A 25,521-nucleotide genomic window follows, 5' to 3' on the forward strand; every position below is an offset into this window, starting at 1 on the left:
TGGGGTGTGAGGGTCAAGTTCCCTTAAACGTTAGGTGGCTGTTTATCCTGTGAGCCAGGCAATGATTATCCTGACAACCTTTAAGCTTCAGTGGAGCCCCCTCACAGCCACTATTATTGAACTACGTTCTCAAGATTACAAATTTCAGCCAGATTCATCCTGGCAGCAATCCCTATCTGATGGTTTCTGCTCCATAATTCACTGGGTAGATATTTGGCATCATTCCTATGACCCAGACCAGGCAACACAAGCCAGAGTGGAGAGTGACTATGTTTCTTCATTTACTAACTGAACTAGAAAAAAAAATATGACCTGAGTAAAACATGACCTTAGTATGCTCTCGATTCACTCCACGTGAAATCAAGAAACTGTTGGAGGCACTGGATACTGCAAATACGATGGGTCCTAATAACATTCCAGCAACAACACTGAAGACTTGTGCTCCAGAACTTGCTGCTCCCCTAGCCAAGCTTTTCCAGTACAGTTACAACATTGGCATCTACCCAACAATGTGGAAAATTGCCCAGGTAAGTCCCATACACAAAAAGCAGGACAAAGCCAACCCAGCCAATTACCGCCCAATCAGTCTACTCTTAATCATCAGTAAAGTGACGGATGGGGTCATCAACAGTCTATCAAGCAGCAGCTGCTCAGCAATAACCTGCTCAATGACGCTCAGTTTGGGTTTTGCTAGTGTCACTCAGCTCCTGGTCTCATTACTGCCTTGGTTCAAACATGGACAAAAGAGCTGAATTCCAGAGGTGAGGTGAAAGTGACAGCCCTTGGCATCAAGGCCACATTTGACCAAGTGTGACATCAAGGAGCCGTAGTGAAACTGGAATCAATTGTATCAGGTGGCAAACATTCCACTGGTTGGAGTAATACCTGGTACATAGCAAGATGGTTGTGGTTGTAGAGGGTCAGTCATCTCAGCTCCAGGACATCTCTGAGGAATCCCTCAGGTAGTGTCCTAGGCTTAATAATCTTCAGCTGCTTCATCAATGACCTTCTCTCCATCATAAGGTCAGAAGTGGAGATGTTCACCGATGATTGTACAATGTTCAGCACCATTCGCGACTCCTCAGATATTGAAGTAGTTCATGTTCAAATGCAACAAGTTTTGGACAATATCCAGGCTTGGGCTGACAAGTGGCAAGTAACATTCACGCCACACAAATGCTAGGCAACAACCATCACCAATAAGAGACACTCTAACCACTGCCCTTTGACACTCAAAGGTGTAACTATCACTGAATCCCCTACTGTCAACATCTTTGGGGTTACCATTGACCAGAAACTCAACTGGAATCACCACATAAACACAGTGGCTACAAGAGCAGGTCAGAGGCTGGGAATACTGCAGCGAGTAACTCACCTCCTGACTCCCCAAAGCCTATCCACCATTTGCAAGGCACAAGTCAGAAGTATGTTGGAATATTCCCCACTTGCCTGATTGGGTGCAGCTCCAACAACACTCAAGAAGCTTGACACCATCCAGGACAAAGCAGCCCTTTTGATTGGCACCACATCTACAAACATTCAATCCCTCCACCATTGATGGTCAGTAGCAGCAGTGTGAACTATCTACAAGATGTACTACAGCAATTCGCCAAGAATTCTTAGACAGCGCCTTTCAAACCCACGACCACTTCTGTTTAGAAGGATAAAGGCAGCAAATAAATGGGAACACCACCACCTGCAAGTTACCCTCCAAGCCATTCACCATCCTGACTTGGAAATATATCACTGTTCCTTCGTAGTAGCTGGGTCAAAATCCTGGAATTCCCTCGCTAAAGACATTGTGGGTCAACCCACAGAACATGGACTGCAGCGATTCAAGAAGGCAGCTCACCGCTACCTTCTCAAGGGCAACGAGGGATGGGCAATAAATGCTGGCCAGTCAGCATGAACGAATAAAATAAAAGTGCTTCATGATGAATAGTTTAAAATGTTGGAAACACACAGCTCTGTAAGATCTCACTAATAGCAATATCATAATGAATCTGTCCATTTTTTAGTAATGTTTACTGAAGTTAGATATCAGCCATGAGACCTGGAAGAACTCCATGGCTCTTATTTAATATTCTCACTCACACCGTGGGATTCTCTGTAGAGTTGTGAATGCTTAATCGATGAGTATTTTCAGGACTCAGAATGATGGAGTGTAAAAATTGGAGTTGATATACATGTTCAGCCACGATCGCTTTGATGGATGAGTCTTGAAGGGTTAACTGACCCTCGGTTGCCCCTGTCTTTTGTGCTTTTAAGGAATTGGGCCATGGACAGGGCCTCAGTTTTAAGTATCAGATTGGAAAGGCAGTACCTCAGGCAGTGCTGTGCTTCCTCCCTATTGGCACTGAAAGATTTCTTTCTCTTGGTGCGTGGCCGCTGCAGCAAGTTTTTAGGTAGTTTAAAGCAAGGTTTAAATTTCTACCACCAAGTTAAAGAGGTAAACTCCAGTGGAAAGATAATTAAAATAAGGGTGAGAAATTAGTTTTGAAAGCAGATTACTGCTGGCCTGTGTGTAGCAAAACTGTGGCAAAAGTTGAAATATTTATTTGGGTTTCTTTGCACATTTACTGGTGGTGTTGAAAGAATCACACCTTCGATGAAGTTAGACACAGCCTTGTTGCACTGCAGACAGAGGCAGCTTAACCGTGAGATACTGGAGGAGCAGGGCTGGAGAGTACAGAGGACAGCACAGCAGTCCACACTTGGGTAAACTGCGAACCAACAGAGCCAGGAGAAACAGAGACCCCTCTCCCCATCATTCACTCAGCAGGTCTGGCTTGCAGAAATACTTATCAAATACAGTTACAATGCTGCAGTTCCCCAAATCCAAACTAAACAGGAAAAAGAACCAACCCACACAAAAAAACCACCTACCCACACCACTTGTGAAAATGCAAGTTGGATTGAAATGCAATCCACAGGTTGTTACACAGAGCACACATACAGAAAGAACTCTTGTTTCTTATTACTTACCTTCTAACTATCCATGTATAGCCACCAGAATCAGTTCAACTGTGTTCTCTCACACTTTAATTTATCTGAAACAGTGTTAGCTCCACCCTGTGCCAGGAACTACTAAATAAGTTCCTCATTTCCATCAAGGGCAGTTTTTATTTAAATGAATTTGTATTCACACATTCCCTTGCTGCCCCCTCCTGTTTGCTGCCATTCTGTATCTGGTGTCTCCAAACTGACTGCTCGATGATCTTTGCGCAGTCCTGTAACTCAGAGGTAGCACTCTCACTTCTGAAACAGAAAGTTGATTATTTAGATTGTTGTCATAATAGGCAAAATGGTGGAAGCTATCCTGAGGAGTAGCTTAATAAGAAATGGCCAGTTTGGGTTTGGAAGGAAGGTCCATGCTTGACACCGCTTCAGTTCATTGAGATTATTGTAACACGAGTTATTAACGAGCACTTAAGATGTCAGCAGCAATTATTGTACTAAGCATGGCTCACTTTTATCTCTGAATCAGGTTATAGCATCAAGAATCAATCCACAAATGTTTACACAAACTCCAGTTCGACACATGCTGTGCAGTTGCCTTATGAAGTTAGGTTGAGGGAGCTGGGTCTCTTTTCCTTGGGGAGACGAAGGTTGAGAGGCGACCTGATAGAAGTTTATAAAATGTTGAGAGGAATAGATAGGGTGGATTCTCAGAGGCTATTTCCCCGGGTTGAAATGGTCGCTACGAGAGGACACAGATTTAAGGTGCGGGGAGGAAAGTACAGAAGTGATGTTAGGGGTAAGTTTTTCACTCAGAGGGTGGTGAGTGAATGGAATCGGCTGCCGTCAGTGGTGGTGGAGGCGAACTCGCTGGGGTCTTTTAAAAGACTTCTGGATGAGTATATGGGGTTTTATGGGATTGGGGGTTATAGATAGGTCTATAGATTGGTAGGTGTTGATGTGATCGGTGCAACTCGTGGGCCGAAGGGCCTGTTTGTGCTGTAGTGTTCTATGTTCTATGTTCTATGTTAACACCAAGGAAACCAAATACTGATTAGATAGTTCGAAAACCTCCATTCATTCCTCAAGCCGGAACTTAATTCTCCAACCGTGGGCTGTTCTAATATTCCTCCCACTCCGGCATCTCTGTCCTTGGTTTCCTGTGTTATATCAGTGAAGCTTAAGATTGAGATCACCTCATTTCTGAATTAAAACGCATTTCAACATTTGAGTTCACTAATTTCAGGTTGTTACCGTCACTCCCACTTATTAGTCCAGCAGCTGTTGGCACCAATTCTGCTGTTACATTTACATCCCCCTCAAGATTCATTTTTGGTATTATTTTAAAACTTATCCCACTACTATCTCCTTTCGTCTTGCACAATCATCCTGTCATTTACTCACTCTTGCCTTCCACCCTAATAGATTTTCCCTTTAATTCTTCTCTTCCATACCACTCTCTCTGGACTTAGTTAAACCTATTACATCTCTAACCTTTCCCAGTTCTGATTAAAGGTCATCAACCTGCAACTAAAGCTGGGATTCTCCCCAAAAAAACTAAAGCGAAGTGCCCAATGGGTGTACTTATCTGAACGAATCTCAGGTACTCTGTGCATCATAGAATGCGTCAGAGGGATTCATGCTGGAACGTGGGGGGCAGAGCCTCATCTGCTGGAGAGGCCAGAATCAGTGCACTCAGTGGGCTACTGCACATGCACCAATGTGTCAGTGGGGACATTAGCACATGCATATTGGCCTCCACCACCACCCCCCTACCAAAAGCCAGCCCCGATCATCCCCACTCTCTCCCCCACTGATCCATTGCAGAGTTGCAGCAAGACACCCGCTACCACCAATGGCCTCTGTACCCATGAGGATGAGCACACCTATTCCCTTTTGGTGGGAAACAGTTGGAAACTCCTGCTGGTGGGAACCTCTCCTGGGCCTGCTAATCATTTGGAAATAACTATATCCATATGGTAATCAGCTCCATGCTGATTGCCGGCATAGAGCTGCTAAGGTTGAAAAAAGGGCCTCGGAGACTTGTGATCAGTTGGATGTTGGTCACGAATCCCACTAAAGGCCCAGCCCACTTCACTACTCGAGCAGTACAGCAAGATGGGAGAATCCCAGCCTAACTCTGCATCTGTCCCACAGAATGCTGCCTGACCTGCTGAGTATTTCCAGCATTTTCAATGTTCAGTATTGTCAGAGGTGTCTTTCTGCTTTTGGGTATCTTGTCAAACCAAAACCTCATTTGCCCTTTACAGATGGAGGATTCCATGGTGCTAGTTTGAAGAGAAGAAGGGAGTTCTCCCCAGTGCCTGACCAATTTTAATCCCTCAATCAACAGCATTATCTAATCACTGTCAGTGGCACAGTATTTAGCACTGCTGCTTCACAATGTCAGGACCTGGGTTGAATTCCAGCCTTGGTGGAACGTAGAACAGTACAGCACAGTACAGGCCCTTCGGCCCTCAGTGTTGTGCCGAGCTATGACAAATCCCAAGGTCAAGCCATTCCCCCCCGCTATAATTCTGGAGTGCTCCATGTGCCTATCCAATAACCGTTTGAAAGTTCCTGAAGTGTCTGACTCCACTATCACAGCAGGCAGTCTATTCCACACCCCAACCACTCTCTGGGTGAAGAATCTGCCTCGGACATCCCTCCTATATCTCCCACCATGAACCTTATAGTTATGCCCCCTAGTGACAGCTACATCCACCCGAGGAAATAGTCCCTGCTCGTCCACTCAATCAATCCCTCTCATTATCTTATAAACCTCTATTAAGTTGCCTCTCATCCTTCTCCACTCCAGTGACTTATCTGTGTGGAGTTTATGCTTCCTCCCCGTGTCTGTGTGGATTTCCTCTGGGTGCTCTGGTTTCCTCAGACAGTTCAAAGATGTGCAGATAGATCAGCCATGGTAAATTCCCCCATAGGGCCCAAATATGTACAGGCTAGGTGGATTAGCCATGCTAAATTGACCCCTAGGGTGGGATTTTACGGCCTCACTCATCCCGAAACCATAAAATCCCACCTGAGGTCAATGGATCCTTCCATTGTCTGGCCCTCACCCGCTCTGATTCATGTGGTGGGCAGGGTGGTAAAATTTTGGCCTCAGTGTCCAAAGATCGGGATATGATCAGCGCAACTTGTGGGCCGAAGGGCCTGTTTGTGCTGTAGTTTTTCTATGTTCTATCTGTAAATTAGGTGGATTAACCAAAGTAAATGCGTGGGGTTGTAGGGATAGGGCGACGGGGAGGGCCTAGGTAAGATTCACTTTCGGAGAAATGGTGCAGACCCGATGAGCCAAATGGCCTCCTTCTGTACTGTAGGGATGCTATGCTGTTTGTGGGAACTTGCTGTGTGAAAATTAGCTGCTGTGTTTCCCACAACAGTGATTATACTTCAAAAAAGCTTCACTAGTTATAAAGCACGTTGGCTTGTCCTATCATTCTGAAAGATAATATATAAATCTGTTCTTTGGGCAGATTTTCCAGCCTCGCTTGCTCCAAAACTGGAAAATCCTGCCCAAGGTCTGCCTCTTGCCCACTCTGATTCCCATAGTGGGTGGAAAGGTAAAATTTGCCCCATTGTTTCTTTCATCCCCATGTGTATAGACCATTCTTCAAATCTTCAGATACACTCCTGGTCAATTTTATTTACAGATACATGCAATGAATGAATATTATACACCACTTCTTTTAGTCTTCTCCTATGAACATCAGTAGGTCTCCCATTCATAACTGAGCAAAATATTGCAGATAGTGAAAATCAGGCTTTCAAAACGGAATTGTATAAGGTTCTGAAGATCTACAAGGTGATGGGAAAGGACAGCAAAGTAAATCTAGCTCTTCCAGAGGGCCAACACAAACATTGGGCAGAATGGTCTCCTTCTGAGCTGTAAACAGTTAAATCAGAAATCATTGAAACCATCCAGTACAGAAAGAGACCATTCGGCCCATCGAATCTGCACCGACCACAATCCCACACAGGCCCTACCCCCAATCCGTGCATATTTTACTCACTAATCCTCTCTAACCTATGGATCTACAGTCAATTTAGCATAGCCAATCAACCTAACCCACACATCTTTCGATTGTGGAAGGAAACCAGAGCACCTGGAGGAAACCCATGCAGACATGAGGAGAATGTGCAAACTCCACACAGTGACCCAAGCTGGGAATTGAACCCAGATCCCTGGAGCTGTGAGGCAGCAGTGCTAACCACTGTGCTACCGTGCCGCCCTAGTTCATTGTTCACAATGAATCACTTGTTGGGGTGGAGGGGGTGGAACAATACAATATGCACAAAGGATAGGAAATGAAACGTTGTTCAAGCCTCCTGTGTAATCTCGCACAGAATAGCAAGTAATGTTGCTGCTCAGGTTCGAACCTGTATCCATTTGAAGTAAAGACTAAAGTAAACTACAGAACTGTGCCCCGAGTGGCAAGTACATGAGCCAGGATTCAGTAGCACTTTAATTGACTAACTACTGAGATAATCACAAGTTCACTGATTGTCCCATTACAGCAAAAATGAACACTGACAGTGGGTACAGAAGGGGAAACTGTTTGTGGTCAGAACTCCCCACTCATCTGACGAAGGGGCAGAGCCCCGAAAGCTAGTGGTGTTTGCTACCAAATAAACCTGTTGGACTTTAAACTGGTGTTGTGAGACTTTTACTGTGTATATCCCAGTCCAACACCGGCAGCTCCACATCATGTCCTTCACACAAACAGCCTTTAGTGTCAAACAACCATGTCCTAATCTCTGAGACCTGCTGATATAGATTTAAAAATTATTGCAGTTTGAACATAAGAACATAAGAAATAGGAGCAGGAGTAGGCCATCTAGCCCTTAAAGCCTGCCCCGCCATTCAATAAGATCATGGCTGATCTGTCGTGGCTCAGTTCCACATTCCCGCCCTCCCCCCATAACCCTTAATCCCCTCTCTTATCAAAAACCCATCAACCCGCGTCTTAAAAATATTTAGCGAGGTAGCCTCCACCACTTCAACGGGCAGAGAATTCCAGAGATTCACCACCCTTTGAGTGAAGAAGTTCCTCCTCAACTCCGTTCTAAACCGCACCCCCCCTTTATCTTGAGGCTGTGCCCCCTAGTCCTACTGTCTTTTCTGAGCGGGAAGAGTCTCTCCACCTCTATCCTATCTATCCCATTCATCATCTTATACGTCTCAATGAGATCTCCCCTCATTCTTCTAAACTCTAACGAGTACAAGCCTAGTTTATTCAGCCTCTCCTCATAGCTCAACCCCCTCAACTCCGGCATCAGCCTAGTAAACCTCCTCTGCACTCCCTCCAAGGCCAAAATATCCTTGCGTAAGTACGGCGCCCAAAACTGCACACAGTACTCCAGCTGCGGCCTCACCAATGCCCTATACAGCCGCAGCAAGACCTCCCTACTTTTATGTTCAATCCCCCTCGCTATGAAGGCCAGCATCCCATTCGCCTTCCTGACCACCTGCTGCACCTGCAAGCTGGGTTTTTGTGACTCATGCACAAGGACCCCGAGGTCCCTCTGCACCGTCGCCTGCTGCAGTTTTTCGCCACGTAAGTAATAATCCTTCCTACCATTATTCCTACCAAAGTGGACCACCTTGCACTTGCCAACATTAAATTCCATTTGCCAGTTCCTGGCCCATTCGCCCAGCCTATCTAGATCCTTCTGCAGACTCTCCACACCCTCCGCACAATTTGCCGTTCCACCAATCTTGGTGTCATCAGCAAATTTTGACACCATACACTCGGTTCCCTCCTCCAGATCATCTATATAAATGGTAAATAGCTGAGGCCCCAGCACCGACCCCTGGGGCACTCCACTAGTCACCAACCGCCAATCCGAATAGCACCCATTGACCCCCACTCTCTACCTCCTATTTGACAACCAATCCTCTATCCACGCTAACACCCTACCCCCAACTCCATGTCCCCTGACCTTCTGCAATAACCTCTTGTGAGGTACCTTGTCAAACGCTTTCTGCTAATCAAGAAAGACCACATCCACCGGCTCTCCTCTATCCACCGCCCTAGACACATCCTCATAGAACTCCAGTAAATTTGTCAGACACGACTTCCCCTTAGCGAAACCATGCTGCGTCTGCTCTATCAAGCAATTCCCCTCAAGTTGCCTCGCTATCTCCTCCTTGATGATGGATTCTAACATTTTACCTACAACAGACGTTAAACTAACCGGCCTATAATTCCCTGTCTTTGGTTTAAGAGCTGATCACATAATTTGATTGTGACGTAATTGTGTTGCCACAGGCTGCTGTTTTACTTCCAGTTTGTACTCTGTGCAGTGGAGAGAATAGCTCTTTTAATAGACCTGTTGTATGTCACTTTGAATCTGCGTGTGCAAATCAGATTATTTTCTTTTTGTTAAAAGCCATAACCCCTAGCATAGTTAGAACATTACAGAAAGAAAATTGATGATGAGTCGGGATTTTGTTTAATTGAGAAAAGATTCTAAGTAGAGAAAATCACTGTGGGTCCTCACACTTAGAAAATTAGAAAGCTGGGGAATTAGCAACAATAGGATTAAAGATTAAAGTGCCAGTGCCAGGAAGACAAATAAGAACAAAAGCTCTCTGTCTGGTTTTAAAAGAGGGAGCCTTTCCAATCAGAGAAGGGTGAGACTCTAGGTGGTGTCTGGTATATTTTTAAAAAAGGATGCTCTGCTGTACAGAAAAAGAAAGATCAATTAACAATCTCCAGTGTAAAAAGGAAGTACTGGGAAGAAACTAAAAAGAAAATTGAGCGTCTTGAGTTGCTAGTGCCTGCAAGAGAAATAGCTGGTCAATTAGGATCCATGGGGGCTTTCAATAAAGAAATGAATCTTGGAGTTTCTATGTAGAACAGTTTCAGTACTTTGTGCAAGCAAATAAAATTGGAAACAAGTTGTTTGTACTAGTTTTTCTCAGTACAATAAAACTTATAATTTGCTCCAGAACTTGGTTCATCCAGCAAATCCAGGAACCAAAACTTACAATGACTTGACAAAGATCCTTGAAGAACATAACAAGCCCAGCAAGAGGCATAATTCTAGATTTAGTCATCGGAAATGAAAATGGGCAAGGGGGTGAAGTGACAGTGGGTGACCATATCAGGGTTAGTGATCACAGTTTAGTTAGATTTAGTATTGCTATGGAAAAGGACAGAGATAAATCAGGAGTAAATGTTTTAAACTGGGGGAATGCAAATTTTACAAAACTGAGAAGTTATTTGGCTGAAGTGGACTAGACAAGACTACAAAAGGATAAACCAGTGATAAATCAATGGGAAGCACTAATAAGTGAGATCCTTGGGGTACAAAGCCATCATGTCACCTCCCAAACTAAAAATGGTATTGTCAAATCTAGACCCCCATGGTTGTCTAGAAAAACATAGGGGAATATTAAACAGAAAAAAAAGGTTATAATCGAAACTCAACACTGCAGATAGCCTAGAGGAGTATAGAAAGTACGGGGATCAAGTAAAGAAAGAAAGAAAGAGATCAGGGAGAGGACATGAAAATATGTTAGCAAGCAAGATTGAGGAAAACCAGTATATAAAGAGCAAAAGAATAGTTAAGGAAAAAGTGGGACCAGATTTGGAGAGAGGAAATCAGTTAGCACTGCTGCCTCACAGCATAAGGGATCCGGATTGAATTCCCAGCTTGGGTCACTGGCTGTGTGGATTCTGCACGTTGTCCTCTGTGTCCGCTTGGATTTCCTCCAGATATTCCGATTTCCTCCCACAGCCCAAAAAACATGCTAGTTAGGTGCATTGGCCATACTAAATTCTCTGTGTCCCTGACCAGGTGCTAGAGTGTGGCAATTAGGGGAGTTTCACAGTAACTTCATTGAAGTGTTAATGAAAGCCTAATAAATAAACAAACTTAGGATATGGGAAGTGTTTTAATTTTTTTGGTTGTAAAGAAGGTATATGGAATGCTGTGCTTCACTGGCAGTAGTATACAATACAAAAGTAGGGATATAATGATGGAACTGTATCAGACATAATGGAGTAGTGTGTGCAGTTCTGGTCACCACATTACAGGACGGACATAATTGCTCTGGAGAGACCGCAGAAAAGATTTACTAGGATGTTGCCAGTGATGGAGAATTGTAACTATGAGGAAAGATCGGAAAGTTTGGTTTTTCTTGAAACATGATGCTGCCATGCTGGTGTTGGACTGGGATAGGCACAGTAAGAAGTCACAACACTAGGTTAAAGTCCAACAGGTTTATTTGGTAGCACAAGCTTTTGGAATGCTGCTCTTTCATCAGTTGAGTGAAGAGCTGGTTTCACAAACAGGGCATATGTAGGCACAGACTTAATTTACAAGATAATGGTTGGACTGCGAGTCATAACAGATAATCAGGAACAGGCAATGTGAGTGGAGAGAGGGTTAAGCACAGGTGTGAATTGTCTCAAGCCAGGACAGTTAGTGAGATTTTGCAAGCCCAGGGGGTTACAGATAGTGTGACATGATCCCAAGATCCCGGTTGAGGCTTTCGTCATGTGTGCAGAACTTGGCTATCAGTTTTTGCTCGGTGATTCTGCATTGCCGTGTGTTGTGAAGGCCACCTTGGAGAATGCTTACCCAAAGATCAGAGGCTGAATACCCTTGAATGTTGAAGTGTTATCTGACAGGAAAGGAACACTCCTGCCTGATAATTGTCAAGCGATGTCCATTCATCCGTTGTCATAGCATCTGCATGGCCTCACCAATGTACCATGCCTCGGGACATCCTTTCCTGCAGCGTAACAGTTAGGTAACGTTGGCCGAGTCGCAAGAGTATTTATCATGTACCTGGTGGATGGTGTTCTCATGTGAGATAGTGGGATTGATGTTGATGATTCCACACACCTTCCTGTGGCAGGGTTGTGTAGTGTCACAGTGACTGTTCTCCTGAAGGCTGGGTAGTTTGCTGTGGGCACTGGTCTGTTTGAGATTGTTTGAATGCAAGTAGTGGGAGTGTGGGGATGGTCTTGATGAGATGTCTTCATTGATGACATGTTGAAGACTCCGGAGAAGATGCCGTAGCTTCTCCGTTCCGGGGAAGTACTGGACGACGAAGGGTACTCTGTCTACCTTATGAGGAGGTCGGTGCGGTTTTTCACTGTGGTGCGTCAGAATGGTTGATCGATGAGTTGAGTGCCATTCCCTGTTCTTATGAGGGTATCTTTCAGCATCTGCACGTATCTGTTGCGATCCTCCTCATCTGAGCAGGTATACAGAGGGCTTGTCAGTAGGGGATGGCTTCTTTAATGTGTTTAGGGTGAAAGCTGGAGAAATGGAGCATCGTGAGGTTATCCGTGGGCTTGTGGTATAGTGAAGTACTGAGGTGACCGTCCTTGATGGAGATGTGTGTATCCAAGAATGCAACCAATTCTGGAGAACAGTCCATTTGAGTCTGATGGTAGGATGGAACTTGTTGATGTCATGATATAGTTGTTTTGGTGAGTATTCGTCATGAGTCCAAAGGAAGAAAATGTCATCGATGTAGTATAGGGTTGGTTGAAGGTCCTGTGTGGTGAAGAGGTCTTGTTCAAGCCTGTGCATGAAGATATTGGCATATTGAGATGCAAATTTGGTCTCCATGGCTGTTCCGTGTGTCCGGATGAAGAGCTGATTGTTGAAGATGAAGACATTGTGGTCCAAGATGAAGCGGATGAATTGTAGAATTGCTTCTGGAGATCAGCAGTTGTTGGCATTGAGTACTGAGGCAGTTGCAGCAATGCCATCATCGTGGGGGATGCTGGTGTAGCATGCCGAGACATCCCATTGTGATGAGGAGTGTTCCTGGTTCAATTGCTCCATACGTGCTGAGTTTCTGTAAGAAATGGCTTTGTCAAGGGCAGGTCATGTCTTACGAGCCTAGTTGAGTTCTTTGAAAATGTGACTGAACACATTGACAAAGGAAGAGCGGTGGATGTAGTTTACATGGACTTCAGCAAGGCGTTTGATAAGGTCCCCCATGCAAGACTTCTTGATAAGGTGAGAGGGCATGGGATCCAAGGGGCTTTGGCCTTGTGGATCCAGAACTAGCTTGCCTGCAGAAGGCAAATGGTTGTGGATGGGTCTTTTTCTTCATGGAGATCGGTCACCAGTGGAATGCCCCAGGGATCTGTTCTAGGACCCTTGCTGTTTGTCATTTTCGTAAAAGACCTGGATGAGGAAGTGGAGGGATGGGTTAGTAAGTTCGCCGATGATATGAAGGTTGGTGGTGTTATGGATAGTCTGGAGGGATGTCAGAAGTTGCAGCATGACATAGCTAGGATGCAAGACTGGGCGGAGAAGTGGCAGATGGACTTCAACACAGATAAATGTGTAGTGGTCCATTTTGGCAGGACCAATGGGATGAAGGAGTACAATATCAAGGGTAGGAGTTTTAGCAGTGTTGAGGAGCAGAAGAACCTTGGGGTCCGGGTCCGGGTCCATAGGACTCTTAAATCGCCCTCGCAGGTGGAGGATGTGGTCAAGAAGGCGTATGGTGTACTGGCCTTTATTAATCAAGGGATTGAGTTTAGGAGTCAGGAGGTAACTTTACAAGACCCTTCCTTGTCAGACCCCACTTGGAGTACTGTGCGCAGTTCTGGTCACCTCACTACAGGAAGGATGTGGAAGCTATTGAGAGGGTGCAGAGGAGATTTACAAGGATGTTGCCTGGATTGGGAGGCATGCCTTATGAAGATAGGTTGAGGGAGCTAGGTCTCTTCTCCCTGGAGAGACGAAGGTTGAGAGGCGACCTGATAGAGGTTTATAAAATGTTGAGAGGAATAGATAGGGTGGATTCTCGGAGGCTATTTCCCAGGGCTGAAATGGTCGCTACGAGAGGACACAGGTTTAAGGTGCTGGGGAGCAAGTACAGAGGAGATGTTAGGGGTAAGTTTTTCACTCAGAGGGTGGTGAGTGAGTGGAATCGGCTGCCATCGGTGGTGGTAGAGGTGAACTTGCTGGGGTCTTTTAAAAGACTTCTGGATGAGTATATGGGATTTAATGGGATTGGGAGTTACAGATAGCTCTGTGGCCTGGTAGGTATGGATATGATCGGCGCAACTTGTGGGCCGAAGGGCCTGTTTGTGCTGTAGTGTTCTATGTTCTAAATCTGCAGTGTCATGACAGAAGCTGGGGGTTCTTTGTACAATGGGTTTCAGGATACTCTTGTCGTAGCTGGAGAGATTCTCACATAGGGTCCCATTGTCTGATATGATTGAATGGCTGGGTGTGTTGGCCTTGTTTATCTTCAGGAGGCAGTAGAGATCTGTTGAGTTGACAGGTGTTCTTTGGTCAGACTGTCTGTAGTGTTCCTCGTAATTCAGTTGTTGGTACACTTCTTTGCAGTAATCCATTCTATTTCCGACAACTGAACAACGAGGAACACCACAACCCTCAGATGCAACCATAGAACACACCCGTCAACTCAACATACTTTGATCCAGACCTTCAGAGCACCCTCCATGCTCTCATCCCACGCACACCCCACGTTGGAGATCTCTACTGCCTCCCGAAAATACACAAGGCAAAAGCACCCGGCCATCCCATTATATTAAGCAATGGCACCCTGCGTGAGAACCTTCCCGGCGATGTCGAGGGCATCTTGAACCCCATCATACAAAGAACCCCCAGCTTCTGTTGCAACACTACAGACTTCTTACAGAAACTCAGCATCCATGGAGCAGCCGAACCAGGAACACTCCTCATCACAATGGATGTCTGAAGCACCCTACACCAGCATCTCCCACAATGATAGCAATGCTACAACTGCCTCAGTACTCAATGCCGACCACTGCCAAAGTCCAGAGGCAATCCTACAACTCATTTGTTTCATCCTGGACCACAACGTCTTCACCTTCAACAACAAATTCTTCATCCATGGAAGAGTCATGGGGACCAAATTCACACCTCAATATGCTAACATGCACAAGTTTGAACAAGACCTCTTCACCACACAGAACCTTAAATCGACGCTATACATTAGATACATAAATGACATTTTCTTCCTTTTGACTCATGACAACAATCACTGAAATAACTATATAGTGACATCAGGAAGTTCCATCCACTACTCTCCAGAACCGGCTGCATTCTTGGACACACACATCTCCATCAGGGATGATCACCTTAACACTTCACTGTACCGTAAGCTTAAGGATAACCTCATGATATTCCACCCTAAACACGTTATAGAATCCATTTCCTACTGACAAGCTCTTCATATACACAGGATCTGCTCAGATGAGGAAGATCGCAACAGACACCTGATGCTGAAAGATGCCTCATAAAACAGGATATGGCGCTCAACTCATCAATCAACAGTATCGACATGCCACAGCAAAAAACCGCACCGGCTCCTCAGAAGACAAACACTTCAGCAGAGAGAGTACCCTTTGTCATCCAGCTCTTCTCCAGAGCGGAGAAGCTACGATATCTTCTCCGGAGCCTTGAACATGTCATTGATGAAGATGAACATCTCACCAAAGCTATCCCTGCACCTCCACTACTTGCCTTCAAACAACCACGTAACTTCAGACCATTGTACGCAACAAACTACCCAGCCTTCAGGAGAACAGTGACCACAACACCACACAACCCTGCCAGAGCAACCTCTGCAAGATGTGCCAGATCATCGCCTTGAATGCCATCATCTCATGTGAGAACACCATCCACCAGGTACACGGTATATATTCTTGCGACTCAGCCAATGTTGTCTACCTGATATGCTGCAGGAAAGGATGTCCCTGAGGCATGATTCATTGGGGAGACCATGCAGATGCTACGACAATGGATGAATGGACACCACTCAACAATCACCAGGCAGGAGGACTCCCTTCCTGTCAGGGAACACTTCAGCAGTCAAGAGCATTCATCTCTGATCTTTGGATAAGCGTTCTCCGGCGGCTTTCAAGACACACAACAATGCAGAATCGCCGAACACAAACTGATAGCCAAGTTCTGCACACAAGGACAGCCTCAACCGGGATCTTGGGTTCATGTCACACTATCTGTAATCCCCATGACTTGCCTGGGCTTGCAAAACCTCACTAACTGTCCTGGCTTGAGACAATTCACACCTCTTTAACTTGTGCTTAACCCTCTCACCACTCACATTGTCTCCACCTGTAAAGATTTGATTACCTGTTAAGACTTGCATTCTAACCATTATCTTGTAATTGTGTTAGTATCTATATATACCCTATTTGTGAAACAAATCCTGCACTCATCTGATGAAGGGCAGCGCTCCGAAAGCTCGTGTTACCAAATAAACCTGTTGGACTTTAACCTAGTGTTGTGAGACTACTTACTGTGCCTACCCCAGTCCAAGCCGGCATCTCCACATCATGGCTACTCTTAAAGAGAAAGTCAAGAATTACATTTGATTTGTTGTTACCTCCAGAATCTTGAGATAGTAGAGCGTCAATAACAACTTCTTTGGTCATTAGTGTTCTGAAGACTGCTAGGGAAGACATAAATCTGAGTTACCCGATGACTGTGTCTGTGCTACTATACTACGCGAGAATGATACAGAAATCGTTCCGAAAAATAAGTGTCGGCTGAAGGTCGAAATGGTACTTCTAGGGTCAAGGGCAGTCAAATTCAAGAATGTTGTACACAACCAAAGAAGAATAGATGTCTTCTTAATTGACTTCCTTATTGACTGTGTAAAACGATTAATAATGCATACTATTGTGTCAAATATTATTGATCCTATGTATAATACTGTGGTAGTATTTTTTATCATGGCCACAGAAAGGGGAGGAATGTTATATATTTAAAACAGGTTGCAGGTTGCTTTAAGAGCTGATCACATAATTTAATGGTGCTGTCTTTAGGGTATTGCCACAGTGTGTATTTTATTTTCAGTGTGTTCTCTTTGCAGTGCAGAGAAAAGCTCTTTTAATAAACCTGATGTATCTTACTTTGAATCCACATGTGCAAACCATATTATTTTCTTTTTGTTAAAACCAAGGAAGTCAGTTTAGCTCAGTTAACTGGATGACTGGTTTATGCTACAGGGCGGTGGCAATAGCATGGGTTCACAATCCCGTACCAGCTGAGGTTATTCATGAAGGCCCTGCTTTCTCAACCTTGCTCTCACCTGAGCTCTGCTGAATCTTAGGTTCATTCACCATGGTCATCTGGGACTCTGTATTAAAAATCTATCTTTTTGTTAAAACCTACAATTCCTAACATAATTAGGACATTACACCTGGGATTGAAGGGTGAGCAGAGACCTGTACTCACAATCCCACTGCTCATAGATGCCCTAATCATAGACAGACTCGTAGACAAACACTCAGAGGCCTCCTACACACAGATGCAATGCTGATAGAGCTCCCTCTCATGAGCATCCCGTCATTGACCCACCTCTTATAGATGCTTCATTCGTCAACAACCCCACTGAAGAGTTTCAGAAGCATTACATGGGTGGCAACAGACCAAATGTCTAACATCCCCTTTTCCCTTGTAGATCCTGAATCATGTCCTATTGTCCCTGATTAGTGGTTAGCACTGCTGCCTCACAGTGCCAGGAATCTGGGTCTGATTCCTGGCTTAGGGTCACTGTCTGTGCAAGATTGCACGTTCTCCCCTTATCTGTGTGGGTTTCCTCCCACAGTCCAAAAGATGTGCTGGTTAGGTGCATTGGTTATGCCAAATTCTCCCTCAGTGTACTTGAACAGGCACCAGGGTATGGCGACTGGGGGATTTTCAAAGAAACTTCATTGCAGTGTTAATGTATGCCTACTTGTGAGCCAATAAATAAACTTTAACTTTAGTCTATACAAGGGCCCAGTCATCCTGGACAGCTCGGGCAGAACATTTTTCAGGCTTCCTTGGGATGTGGGACATTTTTGCCTAAAAATAGATCTCATTAACCTTACATAGGGCAGTAATGTCATGTGAGCTCTGAGGAATTAAATAATCCTCCAATGAGGTTTATACATTAATTCACAACCATTTTAGATAGATTACATTGAATTGGAGTATTACTGAAAATAAACGACAGAAACATTCCAGATTAGTGAATGTCAGAGAAAAAATACTATTTGACGTTTAATAGGGAATCTGGTGTTTCTTGTCTATCCAGAACATCCTGGAACCTCACTAATATCTCTATTTCACTGTTTTCCTCTCTTTGTGTTTATTCCCGCCATTTCCATCAATCTCATTCTCCACGCTCTTTTCCTCCTGCTGGCCATTGGCTCCATTCAGCACTCTTATCCTCCCAGTCGTTGGTCCTCCCAGAACAGCTCTGGCCTCCTCTCCTCACTGTTTTCTGTTCCCGGGTCCTCCCAGCCCCCTGGTCCTCCCAGCTCCCAGGTCCTCCCAGCTCCTAGTCCTCCCAGCTCCCGGTGCTCCCGGGTCCTCCCAGCGCAGCTCTTGCCGTCGCTCATCCGTATCCCAGGATGCTTAGCGCTCTATTAGAGATGCGCAGTGACGTCATCGCGCTCTCTCTTTCCGCTCACCGCCCGATTTGGGAAAATGGTGAGTGAAGCCGAGTCTACGATCCGGGAACAATCCGCCGCCATCCGCTCCCCGCAGCGGCACTGCCAGCATCGGCAACCCCTAGAACCCGCCTCCGGTGTTCGGCAGGCCGCTGGGGGAGTTGGATCGGCGGAGGGATGGTTGGAGTCGGCGGCGGCTCCTGCCAATCCTGGAGGCCGGAGCCGGGGCCTACAGCCGGTGGCTGAAGGGGACCCCGATTGCTGTGGACAGGCAGCAGGTGCTGAGATCACTGGAGTTTGCCGGGCAGGGCGGACCCAGCAACCCCTCTCTGCTTGAGGAGAGATAGTGTGAGACTCAGAGCTATCTCAGGGTATTTTAGAGAAACACGGTTAATGAGATGGGGTCTCGGAGAGAATTGCAGGGCTTAGCGCTCAGGCAGCCAATTGCCAATAGTGGGAGGAGTGAAATTGGAGCTACTTTAGAGGTGAAAATTAGATATCCCAGGTTTGAGGGGCTGGAGATTGCAAACATAGGGAAGGGCAAGTCCATTGAGGTATTTGAAAACGAGGGAACACAGGGAATGGGGCTTGCTGTGAATTAAAACAGGGACAGCATAGATTTGCATGATCTCTTGTTTGCAGAAGGTATTAGAATAGTTGAATCTTGGTTGCAAAAACGAAAACTGGGAATAGTCAGCAGGCCTGTAGGAAGAGAAATATCATCTTGACCCTTAACAGCTGAGACGTGTGCAGAGTCAAATTGGGTGCTGTTATTGAGGTGGAGGCATGTGGTTTAGCAATGACATGGATGGCAAAGTCAGAAGCACCTTTGAATATGATGTCTCACAACACCAGGTTAAAGTCCAACAGGTTTATTTGGTAGCAAAATCCACTAAATTTTGGAGCACTGCTCCATCAGGTAAGTGGGAGTTCTGATCACAAACAGGGCATATAAAGACACAAACTCAATTTACAAAGTGGAATGTGAATCTTTATAGGTAATCAAGTCTTAAAGGTACAGACAGTGTGAGTGGAGAGAGCATTAAGCACAGGTTAAAGAGATGTATATTGTCTTCCAGTAGGACAGTTAGTAAGTCTTGCCCAGGCAAGTCGTGGGGGGTTACAGATAATGTGACATGAACCTAAAATCCCAGTTGAGGCTACCTCTGCACACGTGAGGACGGCCTCAATCCATTATTTTGTAAGTTGAGTTTGTGTCGTTATATGCCCTGTTTGTGAACAGAACTCCCACTTACCTGACGAAGGCATCTTCACATCTTGAATATGATGCCCAGATTATGAATGGTCTGGTTAAGTTTTAGACAGTTGGCACAAAGAGGGATGGAATTGATTGCTAGGGAACAGCTTGTGATGGGCTCTGCTTTTGTCCCAATGTTTAGAGGAAATTTTGTTCTATACTGGATGTGGAGGTGGGGGGGTGGGGAATGATAATCTGGAGACAGAGGGGTAGAGGTATCATCACTTGGAATGAGCTGAGTTTTCAAGAGATGTTGCTGAGGTGAAGCGAGTAGGTTTGAAATAAGGAGTCAGAGATAGATCCTTATGTAACAGATCCATGTTGGCAAAAGGTAATTCAGTGATTCTGCCCCACTCCCAGTCATTATAGTCTGCGGGGTGTTGAGCCTGGCTCTCAATGAAAAGCACCATCACAGAGTGAGATGCGACTATGCTGGAATGATACATTTCTGTTTCTTTTGGGGGGAGAGGAAGTGTTCTACTGTGGAGGATTGTAAATTTATTGTGTATGCCTGAGACATTTTGCTTCAGAGCTTGAGAGTACTGCCATAAAATTCAAATGATTTAGTCAGTTGTTGAGCAGAAGGCAGAAGCTCATGTTGTAATTTTCATCACTTATGTTCTTTTGTAGGTCAACGTACCAAAGACCCGGAGGACATATTGCAAAAAATGTCGTAGGCACCAGCCCCACAAGGTTACTCAGTACAAGAAGGGGAAGGATTCCTTATACGCACAGGGTCAGTTTGCAATCACTGCTGGGGATTTGGGCTGGCTGTAATGCTCAGGCTCTTGCACAGAATGTCAAGTGAAATGTAGTGTGTGGTGCCAGAGCTGCTGGCCTATATGGAGGAACTCTATCGGGAAGAAGGAAGCTTCCTTTGCTCACTGACAAGAGCCTGCTTCACTTGCAAAAAGTTTGTTGCTGACTAGTGTCCAAGTGCGTTGCAGATATGCACGGACTTCTCTGTAATGCAAACTGATGACTTGGTGAATGGAAGCCGATTAGAACCATAGAAACCCTGCAGTGCAGAACGAGGCGACTCAGCCCATCAAGTCTGCATCGATCTCGAAAAGAGTCCCTCACCTATGCCCTAACCCTGCCATGGCCAATCCACTTTCTGTACAACTTTGGACTATGGGAGCAAATCCAAGCAGACATGGGGAGAGCTTGCAAACTCCACGTGGACAGTCACTTAAGCCAGGGAATCAAACCTGGGTCGCTGGTCCTGTGAGGCAGCAGTGCTGACCACAGTGCTGCCCCAGGTGTATTGAGTGTTTTCATAATATGGGATTTGTTGGAATACCCTAACACCAAGATAATGGTCAGTGTCTTGTCCTGTTATGGAGTGAGAGGTTAGGTACTGAATTTGATGTTTATTCTATATTTAATCCATCTTTTCTTGCAGGTAAGAGACGTTATGACAGAAAGCAGAGTGGTTATGGTGGACAGACAAAGCCTATATTTCGGAAAAAGGTAAGAGATGGGGTGTTTGGGCAGGCACTGCTGAGGTGTTTGTGCCTTGTCCTCTTGACAGGCATTAACTCTTCGTAGAAAAGTAGGGAGTTAAAGTTTCTTTATTAGTCACAAGTAAGACTTACATTAACACTGCAGTGAAGTTACTGTGAAATTCCCCTTGTCGCCATACTCCGGCCCCTGTTTGGGTCAAAGCACCTAACCAGCACACCTTTGACTGTGGGAGGAAACTGGAGCACCCAGAGGAACACAGGGAGAATGTGCAAACTCCACACAATGACCCAAGCTGGGAATTAAACTGGGTCCCTGGTGCTGTGAGGCAGCAGTGCTTGCCACTGTGCCACCCACATTTTTGTTTTGGCCAATATTCATTTCTCAGCCTACAGCATTGAAACAGATTAACCAACATTATGAAAATGGGTCTTGCAGTTGTGCACATATTGCCTGTCAGTCTTGATGACACTTAATTGGTTCTAACTTACTTGTCGTGGCCCAAGGTCTTGAAAAGTGCAATAGAAATGCAAGCTCTTTAGGTTTGGTAAGGGACTGATTCTGGGTTTTCCAATAGCTACTGCTTGTTCTTGAGTTGCCGTTTCCTCATGGTGCATGTATGTGCCCCTTTGTTGGATTTCCTAATGTATTCTGTGCCATGCAGTATGATGTTTTTAATGTGCTACTGAGACTGGCCCAGTTTACATAATGGATGTGGCCAGTTGTGGAGCTTTTGGATGGTGTTGAAATATGCAGGAGAATACTGATGTTTAAGTGAGAGAGCTGATGAAAAAATGGTTTGGAGTAGGTATTGTTCGTGGAGGTGGTAGCCAGCTACACATGTTAGTATGTGACTTTTATGTCAATTAGTTTCTTGGGGTTTTTTTTCTTGTCATCGTCTGAAGCCGCTGTCACCTGGTGTTTGTGATTTTTTTGCCTGTCGCATTGTGATTGTTTGGCAATGAGTGTCTCGGAACACCAAATCCTGTCCTCACATACTGGGTCCAGTTATAGAGGTCAGGTGTTGTTCAAATTGGCGTCATAATGGTGTTGAGGTTCCACAATGTTGGAACAAGTTGAAGAGTGCGGATTCATCGAGAGCACCTGGGGTTTCAGTGTGTGGACATTGTATTTTCAGGCTAAGACCACAAAGAAGATTGTGCTGAGACTGGAGTGTGTGGAGCCCAATTGTCGGTCGAAGAGAATGCTGGCCATCAAGAGATGCAAGCACTTCGAACTGGGAGGAGATAAGAAGAGGAAGGTAAGAGTATCAGCCCTTTCCTTCTGGATCTGTGACTGGGGGCTTTGGACACTTCACAATATCATGCTGAAGCTGTACTGTCTGGTTGGACTGCTAACCCGCTCCCAGGGCTTGGGAAATATTTGCATGCTGCATCCTGGCCCCATGTCTCATATTGTACAATTTCAGACTGGATCCTCTAAGTCTTTTAATTGTATTGTGCCCACCCCAGTCCAATGCTGGCATCTCCATATCATTGTACAAGTGAGAGAAAGCAGTTTGTTGTTGTGGGAGTCTGAGAGTACTGCAGAGGGAGCTGGTACCTGACCTGGGGGTGTTTGATGGTGACAGTGCAGAGAGAACCTTAAATTCTGTCACTCCTTGCTAATTCTGTCCTGGGACTGTTTGATGGGGATGGTGTAGAGGGAGCTTTACTCTGCAGTGTTCCTGTGGCTGCTGGATGCTGACAACAGGCACAGAGGTGGGCTGTTAAATGTGAGACTCCAGATTGGTGAAGGATCACAGAAAAGGTGATGTTGACTGGATGAAACTGTGACACTGTGGGGATGTTGTCTGGTTTGAATACTGGCAGTAACCTTGGTCAATATTGCTGATGTTGACTGGATATTTAAGCTGTTTACTAATCTTTGTTCTCTGCTTGTTTTCCAGGGCCAAGTCATCCAGTTCTAAGCTGCATTCTTTGTTTGTTGGAGTACCAATTCACAATAAAACTTATCAAAAGTTATTGTTGTCACACTTTTCTTCCCCCCTCCTTTGAGTAACTGGTGCAAAATGTAAACCTTTAGGCATATGCTGCTCTTCAATTCTGAGCATCACGCTTTAGGTAGGACGTCAATGCCTTGGAGGTGCAGAAGAGATTCACTCATTAGTTACAGGGATGAGAGACTTCAGTAACATCAAGAAATGGTTTAGGGCAGAGATGTGAAGTAATCTCCCTGGCTGTATCAATACTTACAGGGTTAGCAAGAGTGTGCTGGTTTTTTCATTAGATCACTGGAGCGTGCCACTATCTTCAGGGGATCGAAGATCGAACTGGAGGTGGCCATTTGGTCCTTTGAGTCTACCCTCATTCATTACGATCATGGCTGATCATCCAACTCAACAGCCTAATCATGCTTTTTCTCCATAACCTTTGATCCCATTCGCCCCAGTGCTACATCCAATTGCCTCTTGAATACATTCAATGTTTTGGCATCAACTATTTCCTCTGTAGTGAATTCCATAGGCTCATCATTCTTTGGCTGAAGAAATGTCTCCTCACCTCTTCTAAAAGGTCTACCCTGAATCTTGGTTCTGGATTTCCCCACCATCAAGAACATCCCTGCATTTACCCTGTCTAATCCTGTTAGAATTTTATAAGTCTCTGTGATGTTTCACCCCCCCATTCGCCTGAACTCCAGTGAAAACATTCCTAACCTAGTCACCTCACATCAGCCCCGCTATCCCTGGAATCATTCTAATAAACCTCTGCTGCATTCCTGAGAGCAAGAACATCCTCAGAAAAGGAGACCAAAACTGCACAGTGTTCCAGGTGTGGCCTCATCAAGGTCTTGTGTAATTGCAGGAAGGATGATGGTATTTATTGAAGATTGCTTTGATTGAACATCCAGTGAAACAGACTTATCTTTAACTATCTGCAATTCTATGATGATGAAACATGACAACAGTTTGCTTGACATCTATCTGTTGGGAAACTAAATGACTGCATTGCCAAATATTTACAAACAAATTTGTGGTGGGGAGGTATGCTTGTCAAACTTGATTATACTTGAATGATGCTTACGGAAATTCATTGAGCGAGAGCACACAATAGTGATAAAGGGCAGGTACTCTATTATTATGTATTTGTGTAGAGAAAGATCAACTTTGTTAGGACCATTCAAATGTTCGAAGGCAGCAGGGAAGATGTTGTTGAATCGGTACGTGTTTTCAGAGTTTGTCTCTTTCCCTGACAGAAGAATCATAGAAGTGAAAGAGAATATGACCAGGATGCTTAGGGTCGTTGATTGGCTGGCTGCTTTCTCAAGGCAGCAGGAATTGGACAGGAGGCTGGTTTGTGTGATGGACTGGGTACATTCACAATCCTTTGTAGTTTCTAGCAACCTTGGTTAGAGTAGGTGCCATACCAAGCTGTAATATAACCGAAAAGGATGCTTTCTGTGGTCTATTTATAGGAATTGGTGAGAATTGTTGTGAATGTGTCGGATCTAGACAGGCCGGGCGAATGGGCCAGGAACTGGCAAATGGAATTTAATGTTGGCAAATGTGAGGTTGTCCACTTTGGTAGGAATAATGGTAGGAAGGACTATTACTTACATGGCGAAAAACTGCAGCATGTGACGGTGCAGAGGGACCTCGGGGTCCTTGTGCATGAGTCACAAAAACCCAGCTTGCAGGTGCAGCAGGTGGTCAGGAAGGCGAATGGGATGCTGGCCTTCATAGCGAGGGGGATTGAATATAAAAGTAGGGAGGTCTTGCTGCAGCTGTATAGGGCACTGGTGAGGCCGCAGCTGGAGTATTGTGTGCAGTTTTGGTCACCGCACTTACGCAAGGATATTTTGGCCTTGGAGGGAGTGCAGAGGAGGTTTACTAGGCTGATACCGGAGCTGAGGGGGTTGAACTATGAGGAGAGGCTGAATAAACTAGGCTTGTACTCGTTAGAGTTTAGAAGAATGAGGGGAGATCTCATTGAGACGTATCAGATGATGAATGGGATGGATAGGATAGAGGTGGAGAGGCTCTTCCCGCTCAGAAAGGGCAGTAGGACTAGGGGGCACAGCCTCAAGATAAAGGGGGGGGGGGGGGGGGCGGTTTAGAACGGAGTTGAGGAGGAACTTCTCTCAAAGGGTGGTGAATCTCTGGAATTCTCTGCCCATTGAAGTGGTGGAGGCTGCCTCGCTAAATATTTTTACGACGCGGGTTGATAGGTTTTTGATAGGCAAGGGGATTAAGGGTTATGGGAAGAGGGCGGGAATGTGGAACTGAGACACGACAGATCAGCCATGATCTTATTGAATGGCGGGGCAGACTCGAGGGGCTAGATGGCCTACTCCTGCTCGTATTTCTTATGTTCTTATGATTTCCTTAGCCTTCTGAGAAAGTAGAGGTGTGGTGAGCTTTCT

The 25,521-nt window shown here is 45.3% G+C and overlaps 2 protein-coding genes across 2 annotated transcripts in view; one reads left to right on the forward strand and one right to left on the reverse strand.

The window, feature by feature from the left end:
• The window catches only part of btk (Bruton agammaglobulinemia tyrosine kinase), a 158,760-nt gene extending 155,688 nt beyond the window's left edge, over positions 1-3,072 (reverse strand). The window contains exon 1 of the mRNA XM_080188159.1: positions 2,986-3,072. The gene's annotated coding sequence lies outside the window, so the exon portion shown is untranslated. The remainder of the gene's footprint in view (positions 1-2,985) is intronic.
• Positions 3,073-18,814: 15,742 nt separating this feature from the next.
• Positions 18,815-23,123, forward strand: LOC145342433 (large ribosomal subunit protein eL42). Its single transcript, XM_080187995.1, has 5 exons — positions 18,815-18,970; positions 20,305-20,410; positions 21,080-21,147; positions 22,277-22,399; positions 23,048-23,123. The coding sequence occupies exons 1-5, from the start codon at positions 18,815-18,817 to the stop codon at positions 23,066-23,068; spliced, it is 474 nt and encodes a 157-aa protein (XP_080044121.1). The 3' UTR covers positions 23,069-23,123.
• The last annotated feature ends 2,398 nt before the right edge of the window (positions 23,124-25,521 follow it).

This window comes from Carcharhinus amblyrhynchos, chromosome 4 (genome assembly GCF_965287045.1).
Source record: "Carcharhinus amblyrhynchos chromosome 4, sCarAmb.v2.hapA, whole genome shotgun sequence".
NCBI classification, from domain to species: domain Eukaryota; kingdom Metazoa; phylum Chordata; class Chondrichthyes; order Carcharhiniformes; family Carcharhinidae; genus Carcharhinus; species Carcharhinus amblyrhynchos.